Source organism: Bos indicus, chromosome 6 (assembly GCF_029378745.1).
Source record: "Bos indicus isolate NIAB-ARS_2022 breed Sahiwal x Tharparkar chromosome 6, NIAB-ARS_B.indTharparkar_mat_pri_1.0, whole genome shotgun sequence".
NCBI lineage: Eukaryota > Metazoa > Chordata > Mammalia > Artiodactyla > Bovidae > Bos > Bos indicus.
In genome coordinates, this window is record NC_091765.1 from 104,956,328 (window position 1) to 104,970,533 (window position 14,206).

Sequence of the window (14,206 nt, forward strand, 5' to 3'; positions counted from 1 at the left end):
CAGAGGTGGAGGTGAGCGGGGAGCCCTGATCTGGTGAGAATTAAGTCAGGGCCCCCAACTCGAAGGAGAACAGAGCGGCTCCTGGAACATAGTAGGCTTTATTTACTAGAGATCCTTTTCTGCCTTCAACATGCTAGCAAAATTGCCCCCGGAAGGCTAAACTTGGCGCTTGTTCAAATATATTCTCCTGGTAGCCTGAATATAACCTACTATATGAAAGAAAAACCTAGTTTGTAGGCAAGCCTCATACAAAGGACACCCCACGGCGCTTAGTGTATGGCTGCCCTGCGTTTTCAGCAAACAATTTTTAAAGGGGTCGTAATAGGGAGTGTGAAGGCACTCACATTCTGGCAGCCTCAAAATTAGTTCCTCAAACTGCGTCTACACTGGCCACAGCGGCGGGTGATTTAAGAGAAGGGAAACGATGCCTCTCCATCCCCCACCTGGCCTCCTGTGGGAAAAACAGGTTTGCGGGGGTGGGAATTGTCTGGATTAGCTGTCTGCAGTCATCAAACCATTTGGGTGATTCTCTTTGTTTTCATAGACGGGTTAAAAGGGGAGAGAAAAGAAAAGACTCGGTTATGGGTCGCCTGAACAAGTGTCGATTTCAGCTTAAAGTGAATTGGAAAATTGAGCCTAATTATCCAAGGTAATTGCTTCAATTCTCCACTTGACTTTGCTAAGGCAGATCTGTCCTGTGTGTTCAAAAAGGCAACCCCTCTGTCCCTGAATATTGTTGTCACCTTTGAAAAGTTGCTGGCACCAACTACCACCAAACTGAAAAGCAACCAAATCTGAAGAGATGGCAAGGAGTAAAATTAAGACTAAACGAATGAGATAATTTCTTGTAGCTTAAAATTAATTTATTTAACAAATATAGCTATAATATAAATGATAATAAAATTTCAAATATACAGTATATTACAACAATCCCTTCCAAAGGGAATCTTGAGAGCCACCCAAATGTACTGTTAAATAGAAACAGAAGTTTTTAATTTTTATTTTACAATTTCTTTCTGGTACTGGTAAGAGAGAGGTCCCTTCAACCTACCTTTGTCACGCATCTGTGTATCACTCCCCCCGCCCCCCCAAAAAAGCAAATGTTTTACTGTTGAAGTTCTTTTAAAGTTTTCTGTTGGCAAGACCCAGGATCTGCCTCTCCTGCAAAGTTCTTCTCTTTCTCCCCAACTGTTCTCATTTCCAAAATCTTCAAACATGAATTTTCTCTGTGCTTTTTCCTGCCAGGTGTTAGGACAGGAGGCAGCCACGCAGGAGGCACGGCCTCTAGATCTGGTCCAACCACTAACTCTGCTGGGGACTGTGGATACCTTTGGAAACCTCTCTGTCCTCAGTTCCCCCATCTGTAACTCGAAGGGATAGATCTAGCTTCTAGAAGAGCGTCATGGGGCCCTCCCAGCCACTTTGGGGGAGGGAATCAGACTTCAGAGAGTTTACTCCGGTAGCAACGGAGGACAAACCAGAGCAGTGTGGGGGTTAAAGAGAAGGTGCCAGGCGGTGCTGAACAGGGGAGCACCTCGTGGGAAGGCTCCTGTTGCTTGCTGGAGGGATCGGCTGGCACCCTAGGTAGGCAACCCTGGGCCTTCTATGTCAGGTGGTACATGCTGTAGCCCACGTGGGCTGTGTAGAGTCCCACGGGCGCCACGGGCAGCGCGGCGCGCTGGAAAGGGCCAGAGGCCCCGTAGAGCGAGGCGCCCGCGGCGGCTGCTACGGCGGCAGGGCCTCCCAGTGGGAAGGAGAGGCCGAAGGCTGCGGGGGGCAACATGGGTTTAGCGGCCATCTTCAGCTTCTCCAGCTCGGCCTCCTGCAGTCTCTTGGCCTTGGCGCGGCGGTTCTGAAACCAGATCTTCACCTGCGTCTCGGTGAGGCTGAGCGAACTGGAGAACTCGGCGCGCTCGGCGATGGACAGGTACTGCTTCTGGCGGAACTTGCGCTCCAGCGCCAGCAGCTGGGCGGTGGTGAAGGGCGTCCGCGGCTTGCGGTTGGTCTTGTGCTTGCGCAGGGTGCAGGCCGGAGGGCTCAGCCGCCCTGAGGGGCCGAAAGAGAGAGAAATGCAGAGGGTTAAGAAAGTGGAGCGCCATCCGCCCCGAAGTGGGAATAATAATAACAACGCCCGCTATTCATTTGCGTCGAGCACTTAGGCGCCAGGCGCCCTCCTGGAGCGGCACTTGGAAAATGTCTTCTCCAGCTCCCACCGCCGGCCCACAGGGTAGACGTTCTTGTCTACCTTTTGCAAATGAGGAAACGAAGCTTCCAGGTAAAGCTCAGCCGTGTTCAAAGCCAGATATAATTGGGAAGAGGTAAACAGCCCTTAAATCTAAGTGGCTGCTTAGGAAGGCTTTCTCCCACCACCACTCAGGTTGGGACGGGTGGATATTAACAGGACAAGAAATGCGCAGAAAGAGGCCCTGCACCCGAGATCATATTTAATTTTAGGCGTTGGCTAAACATTTATCATCTGTGCCCACTAAGTGCTCAGCGCCTGGGGATACGCCGTTCTGTGGCTGAAAATCCGTATCTCCCAATCCCACACTCTTTCACTTATAACAGTGTGGTCCATGGGGTCGCAAAGAGTCGGGCAGGACTTAGTGCCTATTCTAAGCTCGGGCCTCGCTGACCAGAGGTGGAGCAACCCCGGATGTCACACCATAGCCGAATCTCAAATATAAAAATGTGCCACAGTCTGGGGCTTGCTTTTAACGGGGCTTTTTCTTATGATTGTTCCAATTGTGTTTTAGGCCTGTTCCACACCCAGCTCCTTGGCCTCTGGTCTCTCTCATACGTGTGCCTGTTATGGGCAGAATGCAATGGCTTCTCCTCGACCAGTGCTCCAGTCCACAGAGATCAACGCTGCTGGTGCCCAGCTGCCTTTTTACTTATGGCTTCAAAATATACCCTCAAGGATGGGCGGTGAGAACACCTTGGCAGAGGGCTCACGCGGCCCTGGACAGGGTCGGCTGGGCGAGTCAACGCCTGCCACACCCAGCAGCTGCCGCCTAGTTAAAAACGTGGAACACAATTATTCCCAGGACAACAGAGATCACCCCGACTTTGGGTCAGAACCCAGGCCTGAAAAGAATTCTTAAGTCCTGGAAGGGACGCTTTGCCTACGCAGCAGCTTCACTGGGGGAGAAATGAATTCAAATCTAGAGAATGTTTTCACCAGACGGGTTTTGCCTAATTATGCAATTTTCTTTTTGGAATGCTTTAAAAAAAAAAAAAAAAAGATGATCCTCTGGGCTCTCAGGCCACCAGGATGTGAGTCAAACGAAAACTGGTGCTAACATCCCCCCTTCTTCCCTGGTCGAGACCATTGGGAGTCCGGGAAGCAGTTGGCCCCCGACTCGTTTTCCGCCGGGCCACCCGAGGGGCGGGCGCCGAGGGAAACGTCACACCCTTCGGTAGTTAACAGCCCAGCGCTAGGCCACCTTCTCCGGCCATTAGGCCCAGGGAGGGGCTAGCCTTTCAAAGACGTTTAATCCCCCGATAAAAATCATTCCTCAGCATCACGCCATTGAATTCGGGTTGCTATTATGCCGCACCAAATAATCGGAGGAAACGAGGAAAACTTGGGAATTTCCCGTGCTCCTGAAATATCTCCGAGTGTGTTCGCTGGGCAGAGAAGCCCGGTGGCCCGCGAGGCCTCGGAACGACCCCAAAGGGGTCTTTGGCGGCTGGAGTCCGCTTGCACCACCCAGCCCGAGACATTTGGGAGCTCCAGATCATGTTGGAGGGGGCGCCTCCCACTAATTGACTTGGTGCCCCGCCCCCTCCACTGGAACCTGAGCGCTTCGCCTCCTCCCCCTACATGATCCATCCACCCTGAGCACCAAGTATCCACCTGAAACACGAAGGGGGCGGGGGAGGGGGGATTTTGCAAGAGCTTCGGAAACACAGTGGGCAAAGAAATACTCTGGTGGGTGGACGTGGAGAAGGGGAGGGGGGCGCACTAGGCTTCCACGATGAGAAAGTGAAACTCTGCTCTGGAAAGATGTCCCGCACTCTTCGAACCCACCCGTTGGGGTAACGGCGAAGTAACAGGGCTTAGGCTCTGACAGAGGAGCCAGCCGAGACTCCTGGGGTCGTTTGGTGGGGGCCCGAGGAGATGGTGCCCAGACACCCGTGTCCTACAAGTGAACTCCTACCCGCAGCGTCGCTTGGACAAGGCGAGAAGCCCGAGAAGGTGGACCGAGAGCTGGGCCTGGGCCAGGCCTCGAACCCTCTTCCTGGGTGGGAGTGGGGAGAGGCGTCGACGCCCCCCCGCCCCGTGCTCCGCGACCACTCATCTGCAGCACCGGTTCCAGGTACCCGGCCGCAGGTACGCAGACGCCGGAGACAAACAGGCGCCGGAGCGCGGCCTGGCGCCCTCGGGTCCCACAACCCCGCCGGCCCCCTCCCCCGCAGCCTGGGTTCTGGCTACTCACTGGACGGGGGCGGGGAGAAGCGGGGATTCTGCATCCACGGGGTCCTCTCGGGTTTCTCGGGGCTCTCGGCTTTGACGAGCGCATCTTCTGGCAGTTTGAGGAGTCCTCCCACCGAGAAATGGCCGAGCGGTCGCGGCGAGGACGGCGCATCCGGGGCGCCCAACGACCCCGGCCGGGCACCTAGAGGCTGCGCGGAGCCGCCCGCCGCCTGTGCGCCCTCCGAGGCCGCCAGGACGCTGTCCTTCGCCCCGGGCTTCCTGTGATCGGCCATGAGCGCCTCCACGCTGAAGGGCAGGAGCGAAGGGGACACTTTGGGCTTGGCCCCCTCCTCGTCTGCGCCCATAGCGGCCGCCGTGGCCGCGGTGGTGCTGGGGGTCTGGCCTCCGCCGCCCCCCGCCGGCTTGCCGAAGGCGGAGTCCTCCACTTTGACACCGAGTGGCAAAGAAGTCATGTCAGCAGCCGGGGCCATGCAGAGCCGGGCCACCCCTCCAGCCGCAGCTCCGGCCAGCCGCCGGGCATGAGCTTCGGGCGTGCTGGGAGCGCGGTCGGCCTCTTGGAGCGTCCGGGGCCCTGGCCGGGCGGGCTCTACCGCGCGCGCCTCCCGCCCCTTCCCAGAAGGCCAGCTCCGGCGCTCCGGGCCTGGTTATCCGCTGGCGCCGCCGCGCAGGCGGAGTTCTCGGGCTCACCAGCCGGCTCCGGGTCGGGCCGCCGCTCCCCAGAGAACTTGTTAATAAGGCGAGGCCAGCGCGGCGGCGGCCAATCAGCGCGCGAGGGGGAGGGTCCGGCGCGATCCATTGGGCCCCGCTCGGGCGGACTTGCCCCGAGGCGCGCTGGGCCTCGGGGCGCGTGGGGCTGGGCCCAGGCCCCAGGAGGGCAGAGGAGGGGAGTGGGCGCCGGAAAAACTTTCCTCCAAGCTACAGCCCGTGCCGCCTGTCCCTGTGTGGGTCCCCCTGGGTCTCTTATTTTTTTGTGTTCCTGGGGGACTTCCCCTTGTGCTTTATGCTACTCTTCTGCTCTACCCCCTTCCTCCCTTTGCCTTATCTCCCTTCTTTCCAACTTCTCCCTTTTTTTCTCTATTCCTTTCCTGTTTCTCTCCTGCCTCCCCCTTACCTTTCTGTTGTGTCAGCTGCTGGTGTGTGTTTCTCCCTAGTGGATAGTAGAGGATGGTTCCCCCTCCTTACCACGGTAATTGGAGTTGAAGTCATTTCTTGTATATTCTTTTTATAGTTTAAAAAAAAAAAACCTGCAGGCTTATTTATTATAGTAGAAAGACATAACATTAATGTATTCTGTAAACACCTTCATTTTCTTCTGTTTCAATCTTCAAAACTTTACCTCTGCGTGTAAGTGGGCCTTTGTCTTCGAAGTGCTGGACTGAAGTTTGCCTAAGAAGCCACTTTGGCGTGGTGCTACGGATGTTAAGAATAAGATTGCATTATGTTATCTGGAATGCATAATCGAGTTTCTCGCTGTGAACTTTAGGGGTGGGGGTGGGGTGGGATTACAACACCTATACTGGCTACCGGCTGGGGGAAGGCCGGTCATTTTGATAAAGAAGTTACTGAATATAAAACCAACAGAAACGACCCCAAAACACTAACCTGGCCTTAATGTGACCTCGATCGCGTGTCCGCAGAAACAATGATAATTCTCCATCTCTGGATCTGATCTTGGGGGGTTAGGGAGGTGTGGTGGTACATTTGGGAGAGAGGGCGAAGAAATGAGGACACTCCCAGGGACGGATCCTCCACGCTGGGTATGAGAACTTTTATGCTGCCAATTTCGGAGGAAACGTGATTTTTATTTTTGCTGTTTAAAAAAAGAGGGGAACATGAGTTGGGGGGGGGGCGGTGTGCGGAGACGTAAGATCTACACAAACTCGGATCGTGGCTCCGCTGTTTTCTGCGCCTCCTCTTTATGGCCTCTTATCCCGGGGCCCAGGCCGGCGGCTCCCCGGGAGCTGGCGGCGGTGATTGGCGGCTCACCGGCACCGGCCATTGATGGCTGCGGGGTTCTAATCTCCAGGAAACACAAGGGGCTGCTGTGGCCATTTAGGGGTAATTATCCGACCGCGGAGGGACAGCGAATTCCCTCGCCTTTTAACTGGGCGCAATAAAAGCTGTAGATTAGGGGCGTCCAGATTAAGGAAAATGAATTACTAGAGCGGGAACTTTATTACCTGGACGGCGTCCGGGGTCTGGCGGAAGGGGTCGGGATGCAAACGCCGGGGAGATTGGCAGCCTCGCAGAAGTCCGCAGGCTCCACGACGTTTAAGGCCTGGGGCGGGTTAGGGAATATCCTCGCGTCTGTGAAATTCACGCCGCCTCTGCAGACCTCCTGCACTCCCAAGCCCTGGGCAGGGTTTAGGGCCTCCAGCTCGCGTCTGGCCCAGCTGGAGGCGCGGCGCACCGTTGCGGCCTCTCTAAAGACAGGGGACCCCTGGGGGAGACAGGAGAATAGAGTCCTTCTTCCAGGCCAGGAAACCTAGGCCCCGGAGGTTTGCTTGAGGGTTCAAGGATAAAAGGACATATACTCCCACTTTAGAACTATAGGAACTGACACTCAGCGAGGCTCCCAGTCGGGATGACCAACTTCTATCACCCGCATTTCCAATTAAACTCTCCCTAGGACAACAGGCACGTGGGAATGTTATTCTGCATTAGGGTTCAAGAGGGAGAGACAACCGAGGCCCCTAAGTTGTTTAGGTCAACCTTTTCAAATTGATCAGTGCGACTTTCTGTTGGGACTTGCTTTTGTTCCGCCCTTGGCTCCCATCTCAACAAGTTTGGCTTCCAGATCACTTTGAGAATCTACTATATCTCAGAACTTTCTCACTAGAAAATGCACACCAGTAAAAACAACTTCAAAGGAGGACCCCCTTGGAGTCCGCCAGATAAGACCACCACCACCACCACCACCACCACCCCCTGCTTTAGGGCTTTAGGGCGGACCTGGGGCTCGAACCCCGAAAGTGCAGGCGCGAGGCGCAGAGGGGGCTCAAAACTGTGTCTGGCCGGCGCAGCCAGTCCAGGCCAGGCCGCGGACCGGACGGCCGGGCGGCGGGAGAAGGGCCGCATCGCTAATTGCGGGGATAAACAATCTGTCACGATCCCTCAGCGCGCCTAATAGGCAGACGAGGATGTTGTTTTTAGGCGCCAGCGGCGGCCCGATCAAAGGCAGCAGCCGGCGCAGGGGCCCTTGAAGTCGCGCGCCCCCGCCTCCTGGGAGCAAACTGCCTGCACCCGCAGCCCAGGGCCCTGCCGCCGGCCCCTGGGTTTCGCGAGCCCGGCCCGAACCCCAGGGCCTCTTTTTTTTAGGTTCGGACTGGGTTCGTGTCTCCTCTGGCACGGAAACGGCGGGAAGGATGTCTGCGGAGGAAAAGGGGTGCAGAGCCGTGGATTCCATGTGGAATCCGTGCTCGAAATCGCGCCGGGATCTTCCACCGATCCGCCCCTGGGCTGCGGGGTAGCGGAAACGATGCCCACAGTCTCAGAGAAGGGACTTTGAGAAAAGGAACAAAATATCTGTCTCCCGGGGCGTGTGGTTCCCGAGGAAGGAAGGGCACACGTTGGGGGCAGTGAGAGAGCGCCTTCTCTGCGTTGATTTTTTGTCTGGGCCTTTTCGGATTTCCCGGTTGGCGGTTTCCAAGAGCTGACAGGGCCGGGGGGCTGCGCCTGTTATCTCGCCGCCAGCACTAGCCCCCAGGCGCTTCTACTGCCTGCATTTCTCGGCGTGGCCGCGGCAGCCCAGAAAGCCGGGCTGTAATTCATGCCTGGCAAGGGCAGGGCTGGCTCGCCGCAGATAAAGCTCGGGGACTGGCGTTCGGCTTCCATGCTGTCGCACTCCGCTCCCCTCCCCTCCAGCCTCGCTCCTTCTCCCCTTGTTCCCGGATATCTTAAAGCACTCCCCGCGCCCCAGATGGGAGCACCTCCACGTTTCGGATCCTAAAGACGGCTTGTCCTGCAGCCACTCTCTGGGCAACTGGTGGTGGTGGTGCTCTTCCCCTTTCTCTCCCTCAATACCCCCCCCCCCCCCCACGCCTATTTTATAGGACTGTGTGGCGGCCGAGGAAAAGTGGTGTTTTTAGCACACACACCCCCCCCCCGCCCCCGCCTCCTTGTGGGCAAAGATTCCTTTGGCTAGGCATCCCGTCTTAGAGACCGCCGTCTTTATCTGGGTGTTGGCGCTGCGGGTTCGAAGAGCCCGCAGCAAGATCCCTCACTTCTGGCATTCGTTGTCACCTCCGTCGGGTTTTTGTTTATGCCCCCTCCCCCGTTTCCCAATGCATTTTGTGGCCTCGACCCAGGAGTCCCGCGTGCATTTTTTAAAAATGTGCAGCTCAGTGGGATCCCCCGGCAATTAGCGAGCCCCAAACAGTCCTCTTTAATAGAATGAATGTGCTATGAAAACCGATTACCCGGAACGATTTATTTTGGTGGGAATTCACCAATCTTCAGGAGGGCGATGGAGGGGGACGGGGGTGGGGGTATTTTGTCATGGGGATGGAGGCGGGTTGACAAGTAGACAGAAAGCCCGACCAGGGGATCCCCCAACCTGCGGAGGGGGGCCTCCCGACCCCAGTTCTCCCGCCTATTGGCCTCTGTCTCCTAGAAGTGAGCGGCTGGGAGTCAGAGGTTTGGGAAACTGGGAGTCACTGATGGAATCCTTTGGGAAGAGTTACAGCTTTCCAGAGAAAGACACTGGAGAGCTCAGAACTCCAGGGAATCTTCAGCTATTGCCTGAATATCCGCAGCACAGATGCGGAGCAAAAAAAGCTTTCTGCTTGCCTGGGACCTGGACAGAACTTACGCCTTTTAAGAGTTTTGGTGCCCTTTTTAATTCGAAGTAAAAAAAAAAAAAACTGGTTGTAAAAAATATTTTCTTCTTCTTGCTATTCCTCCGCTTAAGCGGGCCCCACTTGTGCAGTGGAACTGCCCAAGTGCAGTGCATTTTACCCGGCGCCAGAGAGAAATCGACAAGTCCGACTCCCTGCTTCTTCCCCTTCCCGCCCTTCCATCCCCTCCCCCTTGCTTCTTTCCTCCAGATCGGGCCTGGGCTTCCTTGTGTCTTTAAATTCGGAAGAGGGTGAGGGGTGTAGATCTGCGGGGGAGAGAGTGGGCCCCCCTTTCAAATGGCCCAAATTAATGTGATCGCGACATGAGGGTGCACTTGGAGAAGATGAAAGCGGAGGCCGGCCGGCTCCTCCTAGAGCTCTATAATTATAGATAATATATCCCATTTCAAAGCAATTAGACCAATCAGGCGTAACGAACCACTTTGCTGCCGATGAATAACAAAGGCGCACGGTTATTTAAGCCCAGAGATGTCAGGCAGACCCCGAGGCTCCAGGGGCCGACCAAACATCTTCCATCCTGGCTCTTCCACCCTGGGCTAAAGAAGGTTCGCCCTTCCCGCCCCCTCTAACCCCCACCTCCAGGCTTTCCACCGAGGGCCCCATCTCAGTTCCAGCAGGGGCCTGGAGGGGCAGGGGGTTGGAAGAAGTGGAAGGAAAAGAATTGACTTTTTTTGAGCTGGGTGTCAGGACTCTTGTCAGAGGTTTCACAAACTTTATCTGATTTAATCCTCTTTACTTTGGGAGATAGGTATTATTACAGGCTTTCCCACTATTTCCAGATGAGAGAATAGAATCAGAGAGGCTAAGTATCTTGCCCAGGGTCACACAGCTAGGTAGTAGTGGCGCCAGGATCTGGACACGGGTGGGTCTGAGCCCCGAATCCACTCTTCACTCTGTGGCAGTCTCTCTCAGGGAGCTTTCAAAAGAGGAGATGCTCTAAAACCCAGAGGGTGCTGTTAGGACTTAATGACACTGCCTCCCTCAATCCGAGAAATGGGTTTTGGTCCATCACTTACTACACTTCTCTCCTGCGGCCCACCGCCTTCTAGAATTTTGAAAACTGTCCAGTTTTCCCATGAATTTATTAAATGTAGAGAATCTCAGGTCTTTCAGAAAAAAGACATCTGGGCTGCGAGCTGATACACCAACCAAAGGCCGAGGACTTTTTTTTTTTTTTTTTCCTGAGCCTCGATTTGTCGGATTTAAAATAGGTACTCTGTTCCTCAGTTCAGATAACGCTGTTGGCCCTCCGGAAGACGCCACACCGCGGGACTCCACCGCACTGTGGCAGGTTCCCAGCGCTTTGAGCACATCTGAGGCATCCGGGATGGGCTGGGGGGTCTGGAGCCTTCCTCAGGGCTTGCCATTTCCTCTCCTGCAGGAGGACGTGGGATGGCATGGGCGGCCCTACCCCTCGAATGGAAGGTAGCCCAAGGTACCTTCCAGGTGGGGAACCTCATATTTCACCCCCAGCTCGACCACGGGGAAAAGAGACTGAACGGGGAAACCAGACCAGGGCGGAGATGGGCAGGAACAGTCATCAATAGACACATGAAAAAAAGACAGCCACGGGGATGGCGGAGGATAACAGCCCTGGATACAACGATGCCGAGAAGCCGAAGAACCTCTGCCATCCGGGGACTCTTGAAGGACCTAAATATGAAGTGGAATGGAAGGCGAGTTTGGGATGCCTAGGAAGGCCAGCGCTGACACGGGAAAAGAGAGCAGTCGAAGGTGGGGCGGGGCGGGGACGGCTCAGGGAATGTCCTCCGAAGTGCGGCGGACACCCCACCGTGGCTGGGCCGAGCGCGCGCGGGCCAGGAGGGGTCCCCGGGACTTGAGAGGAACAGCGGGGATGAGGGTTTTGGGTGGGGCTAGGTAGTCTTGGAGGCCCCTGGGCCCCGTTCTCACCGCGATTCCCACCTCCCCTCCTCTTTTTCTTGGGTCCCTGACTTTTCCTTCTCTGCGTCCTCCTTCTCACCCTCCGTGTTTCTCATCTGTCTCGGAGGCGGGTCTCTGCCTCAAGCGTGTCTCTCTTGGTCTCTTCGGAGAGATGTGGAAACCTCGATCTCTTCACCCCTCTGCCGTATCTGGGTCCTTCGGGTTCTATCACCAAGTCTCTTTCGGCCCCACTCCCCCGTCTATCCCTTCTCCGAGGTTTTTATCTTATTCTCTCGCCTCCCGCCCCGGCCCGTTTCCCATTTCTGGAGCGGCAGTTGGCACCTTCGGGAGCGGCAGGAAGCGCTCTTCTGGGCCCTGGTACTGCCCTCCCACCCCCTGCCCGAGGCTGATCGTTTCTCTTCTGAGCCTCGGTTTCCCTGTCTGGACCTTACAAGGTCTCTTCCTTCTAGGGTTCTCGAAAGGATGGAAAAGGGAGGTGGCAGAGCCGAGAAGGTGCCCAGCGTGGGCACCCAGTGGGGTCAGCAGACCTCCAAGGTATCGCTCAGAGTCCTTCACCCCCAGCGTCCCAGGATTGACAGTGGAAACACGGAGCAAATGGAAACACAGAGCACGCTGGGGAGGGCGCGGGAGTGGCCGGGGAACCCACCAGAACCGCCGAGAACTGGGGAGGGGAGGTTCTGTAAGGAGAAGCCCTGCTCCAAGTCCTTGACCCAGCCTGGGGCGCTTAGGCCCGACCCCAGCCATTTCCCTCCTGGCTGGCTACTCAGGACCCGACCTAAGGGCCCGGAAGGGTCCGGCCAGGCCGTCCCAGGTCTTTGCGCTCCGGCCCTAACTACCCTCCGCCTTCTGGAAAAGGCAATGACCCGCCTCTGCCCTCCACGGCTTTTACGCCTTTGCTATCCTTGGACCTCGCTTTCCTTGCCGATGAGCACGAAGCAGGGCTGCTCCGTGATTTAAAATGAGTTGGGCGCTGCCTTCCTGGGGAGGGCGGAGGGCTCTGGGAGACACAGGCGGGAAAGCCTCCAGCCTGCACTTAATCAGTGCGCTACGGAACACACACTCCATAGACAGGGAAACAGACCCAAAGAGGAGTCATTTCCCCCTGGTCTCTGAGCTAGAAACGGACAGAACTGGCACTAAAATGTAAGCTGTCCAACTCCTTTGTTTTTGTTCAGTCACGACTCTTTTTTAACCCCACGGACTGTAGCCACCGCCGCCCCCCCCCCCTCAAGATTCCTCTGTCCATGGGATTTCCCAGGCAAAGAATACTGGAGTGGGTTGCCATTTTCTCCTCCAGGGGTTCTTCCCCACCCAGGGATGGAACTGGTGTGGCCTACATTCACAGGTGGGTTCTTTTATCCCTGAGCCATCCGGGAAGCCCAGCCCCTTACCCAGTGTTCATCCGTCCCCACCCTCAGGAAGGTCAGGAAACCCTGGACGTTCCAACTGTGCCCAGTGGCTTGAATCTCTGTGACCATCCAGAAGACCTTGTCCATTTGCGAGGACTCATTTGCAAACGGGGCTTCCCAGGTAGCTGTAGTGGTAAAGAGCCCTTTTGCCAACGCAGGTAGATGTAAGAGACCCCTGGTTCGGAAGATCCCCTGGAGGAGGGCATGGCAACCCATTCCAATACTCTTGCCTCTCCAGGCATAGACAGAGGAGCCTAGCAGGCTGCGGTCCATAGGGTCGCACAGAGTCGGACACGACTGAAGCGACTTAGCACGCACGCACTGGCGCACTCTCGCCCTGGTAGGTTCAGGGAGCGTCTGTCCTGCCTCTCCGGTGAGGGCCGGAGCAGGGGCTCTGGCACCCTGGGCCAGGCGGGGTTAGGTTCTTGAAGCCAGGCAGGCTGGAGGGACCCGCTTTGACTGAGCACCGCCTCTGTGCTAGGTGCTTTCGATGCATCATCACAGCTCCCGAGGTGGTCGTCCTCCTTCCCAGATGAGAAAAAAAAAAGAGAACTGAAGTAGCACATTCTGGGCCGCGCAGCTGAGCCTGGGGACACCGGAGCTGGGAACGGTGTCACGGCGCACTTTCGCTGCACCACGCATGTAGGGACGAAGGGAAGTCTGCTGTGCCTCGCTCAGCCTCTGCAAGGGGTAGACGGGCCGTGGAGGTTGTAAATGCCCGAGGCTTTGATTCCGTTCTGCTTTCCCCCCACTGCCAGCAGGTTTCGGGTTGGAATCTCAGACCCGCAGGTTCCTGAAGCTCTTGGAAGGGGCAGGGTCACGGCTTCTTCTGGGGCCACGCCCTTCATTACGCCACGCCCCCTCGCCTCGCCACGCCCCTCGCCACGCCACGCCCCTCTGGACTCCGGGCTTGCCTTGGGGCTTTGGAGCATGTTACAGAATGAATGACGACCCTCTGCCGGACCTCAATTGCTGCATCAGTGCTATGCAGACCTGAGCTCCTCTTTGCCGCCCTCCCTGAGAGTGTGTGAGAAGGATCTGAATCCAAGGAAACTGGAAAACTGAGGAGACAAATGCCAAGATGGGGAATCGTAAATTCTATTAATATTAATAATAGTTAATACAACAATGACTATTGCAAAGTACTCTTCTGAGCTCTGAGGGTGACTTAATTCTTTGAATCTTGGCAGCAACTCTATTTTTAACCCTGGTTTACGTACAGGAAGGGCTTCCCTCATAGCTCAGTTGGAAAAGAATCCGCCTGCAATGTAGGAGACCCCCACCCCCACCCAGGTTCGATTCGTGGGTTGGGAAGATCCCCCGGAGAAGGGATAGACTACTCACTCCAGTCTTCTTGGGCTTCCCTTGTGGCTCAGGTGGTAAAGAATCTCCCTAAAATGTGGGAGACCTGGGTTCTATCCTGGGTTGGGAAAATCCCCTGGAGAAGGGAAAGGCTACCCACTCCAGTATTCTGGCCTGGAGAATTTCATGGACTGTGTAGAGCATGAGGTCGCAAAGAGTCGGACACGACTGAGCTACTTGCACTTCACATAGGGGAAAGATGGAGTAAAGTAGTTTACATGAGCAAAAACGGTCTT

The 14,206-nt window shown here is 56.0% G+C and overlaps 2 protein-coding genes across 2 annotated transcripts; both read right to left on the bottom strand.

The window, feature by feature from the left end:
* Nucleotides 1-838: 838 nt before the first annotated feature.
* MSX1 (msh homeobox 1) lies at nucleotides 839-5,134 on the bottom strand. The gene is made up of 2 exons (XM_019963087.2): nucleotides 4,443-5,134; nucleotides 839-2,046 (listed from the first exon to the last, which is right to left on the bottom strand). Exons 1-2 carry the CDS (start codon nucleotides 4,909-4,911, stop codon nucleotides 1,604-1,606), a joined length of 912 nt encoding a protein of 303 aa, XP_019818646.2. The 5' UTR covers nucleotides 4,912-5,134; the 3' UTR covers nucleotides 839-1,603.
* Nucleotides 5,135-5,241: 107 nt separating this feature from the next.
* On the bottom strand, nucleotides 5,242-8,673 carry LOC109560669 (uncharacterized). The gene is made up of 5 exons (XM_070790748.1): nucleotides 8,604-8,673; nucleotides 8,371-8,456; nucleotides 6,622-6,881; nucleotides 6,044-6,251; nucleotides 5,242-5,851 (listed from the first exon to the last, which is right to left on the bottom strand). The coding sequence occupies exons 1-4, from the start codon at nucleotides 8,671-8,673 to the stop codon at nucleotides 6,050-6,052; spliced, it is 618 nt and encodes a 205-aa protein (XP_070646849.1). The 3' UTR covers nucleotides 5,242-5,851; nucleotides 6,044-6,049.
* Nucleotides 8,674-14,206: the final 5,533 nt, after the last annotated feature.

Coding starts and splice junctions, on each gene's coding strand:
- LOC109560669 (XM_070790748.1), bottom strand. CDS start 8,673: ATGCCAGAAGTGAGGGATCTTGCTGCGGGCTCTTCGAACCCGCAGCGC. Junction 6,882..8,370: donor TTAGGATCCGAAACGTGGAG/GTGCTCCCATCT, acceptor TGTCTCCCCCAG/GGGTCCCCTGTCTTTAGAGA. Junction 6,252..6,621: donor AGACCCCGGACGCCGTCCAG/GTAATAAAGTTC, acceptor TTTTTTAAACAG/CAAAAATAAAAATCACGTTT.
- MSX1 (XM_019963087.2), bottom strand. CDS start 4,911: ATGGCCCCGGCTGCTGACATGACTTCTTTGCCACTCGGTGTCAAAGTG. Junction 2,047..4,442: donor CTTCTCCCCGCCCCCGTCCA/GTGAGTAGCCAG, acceptor TCGGCCCCTCAG/GGCGGCTGAGCCCTCCGGCC.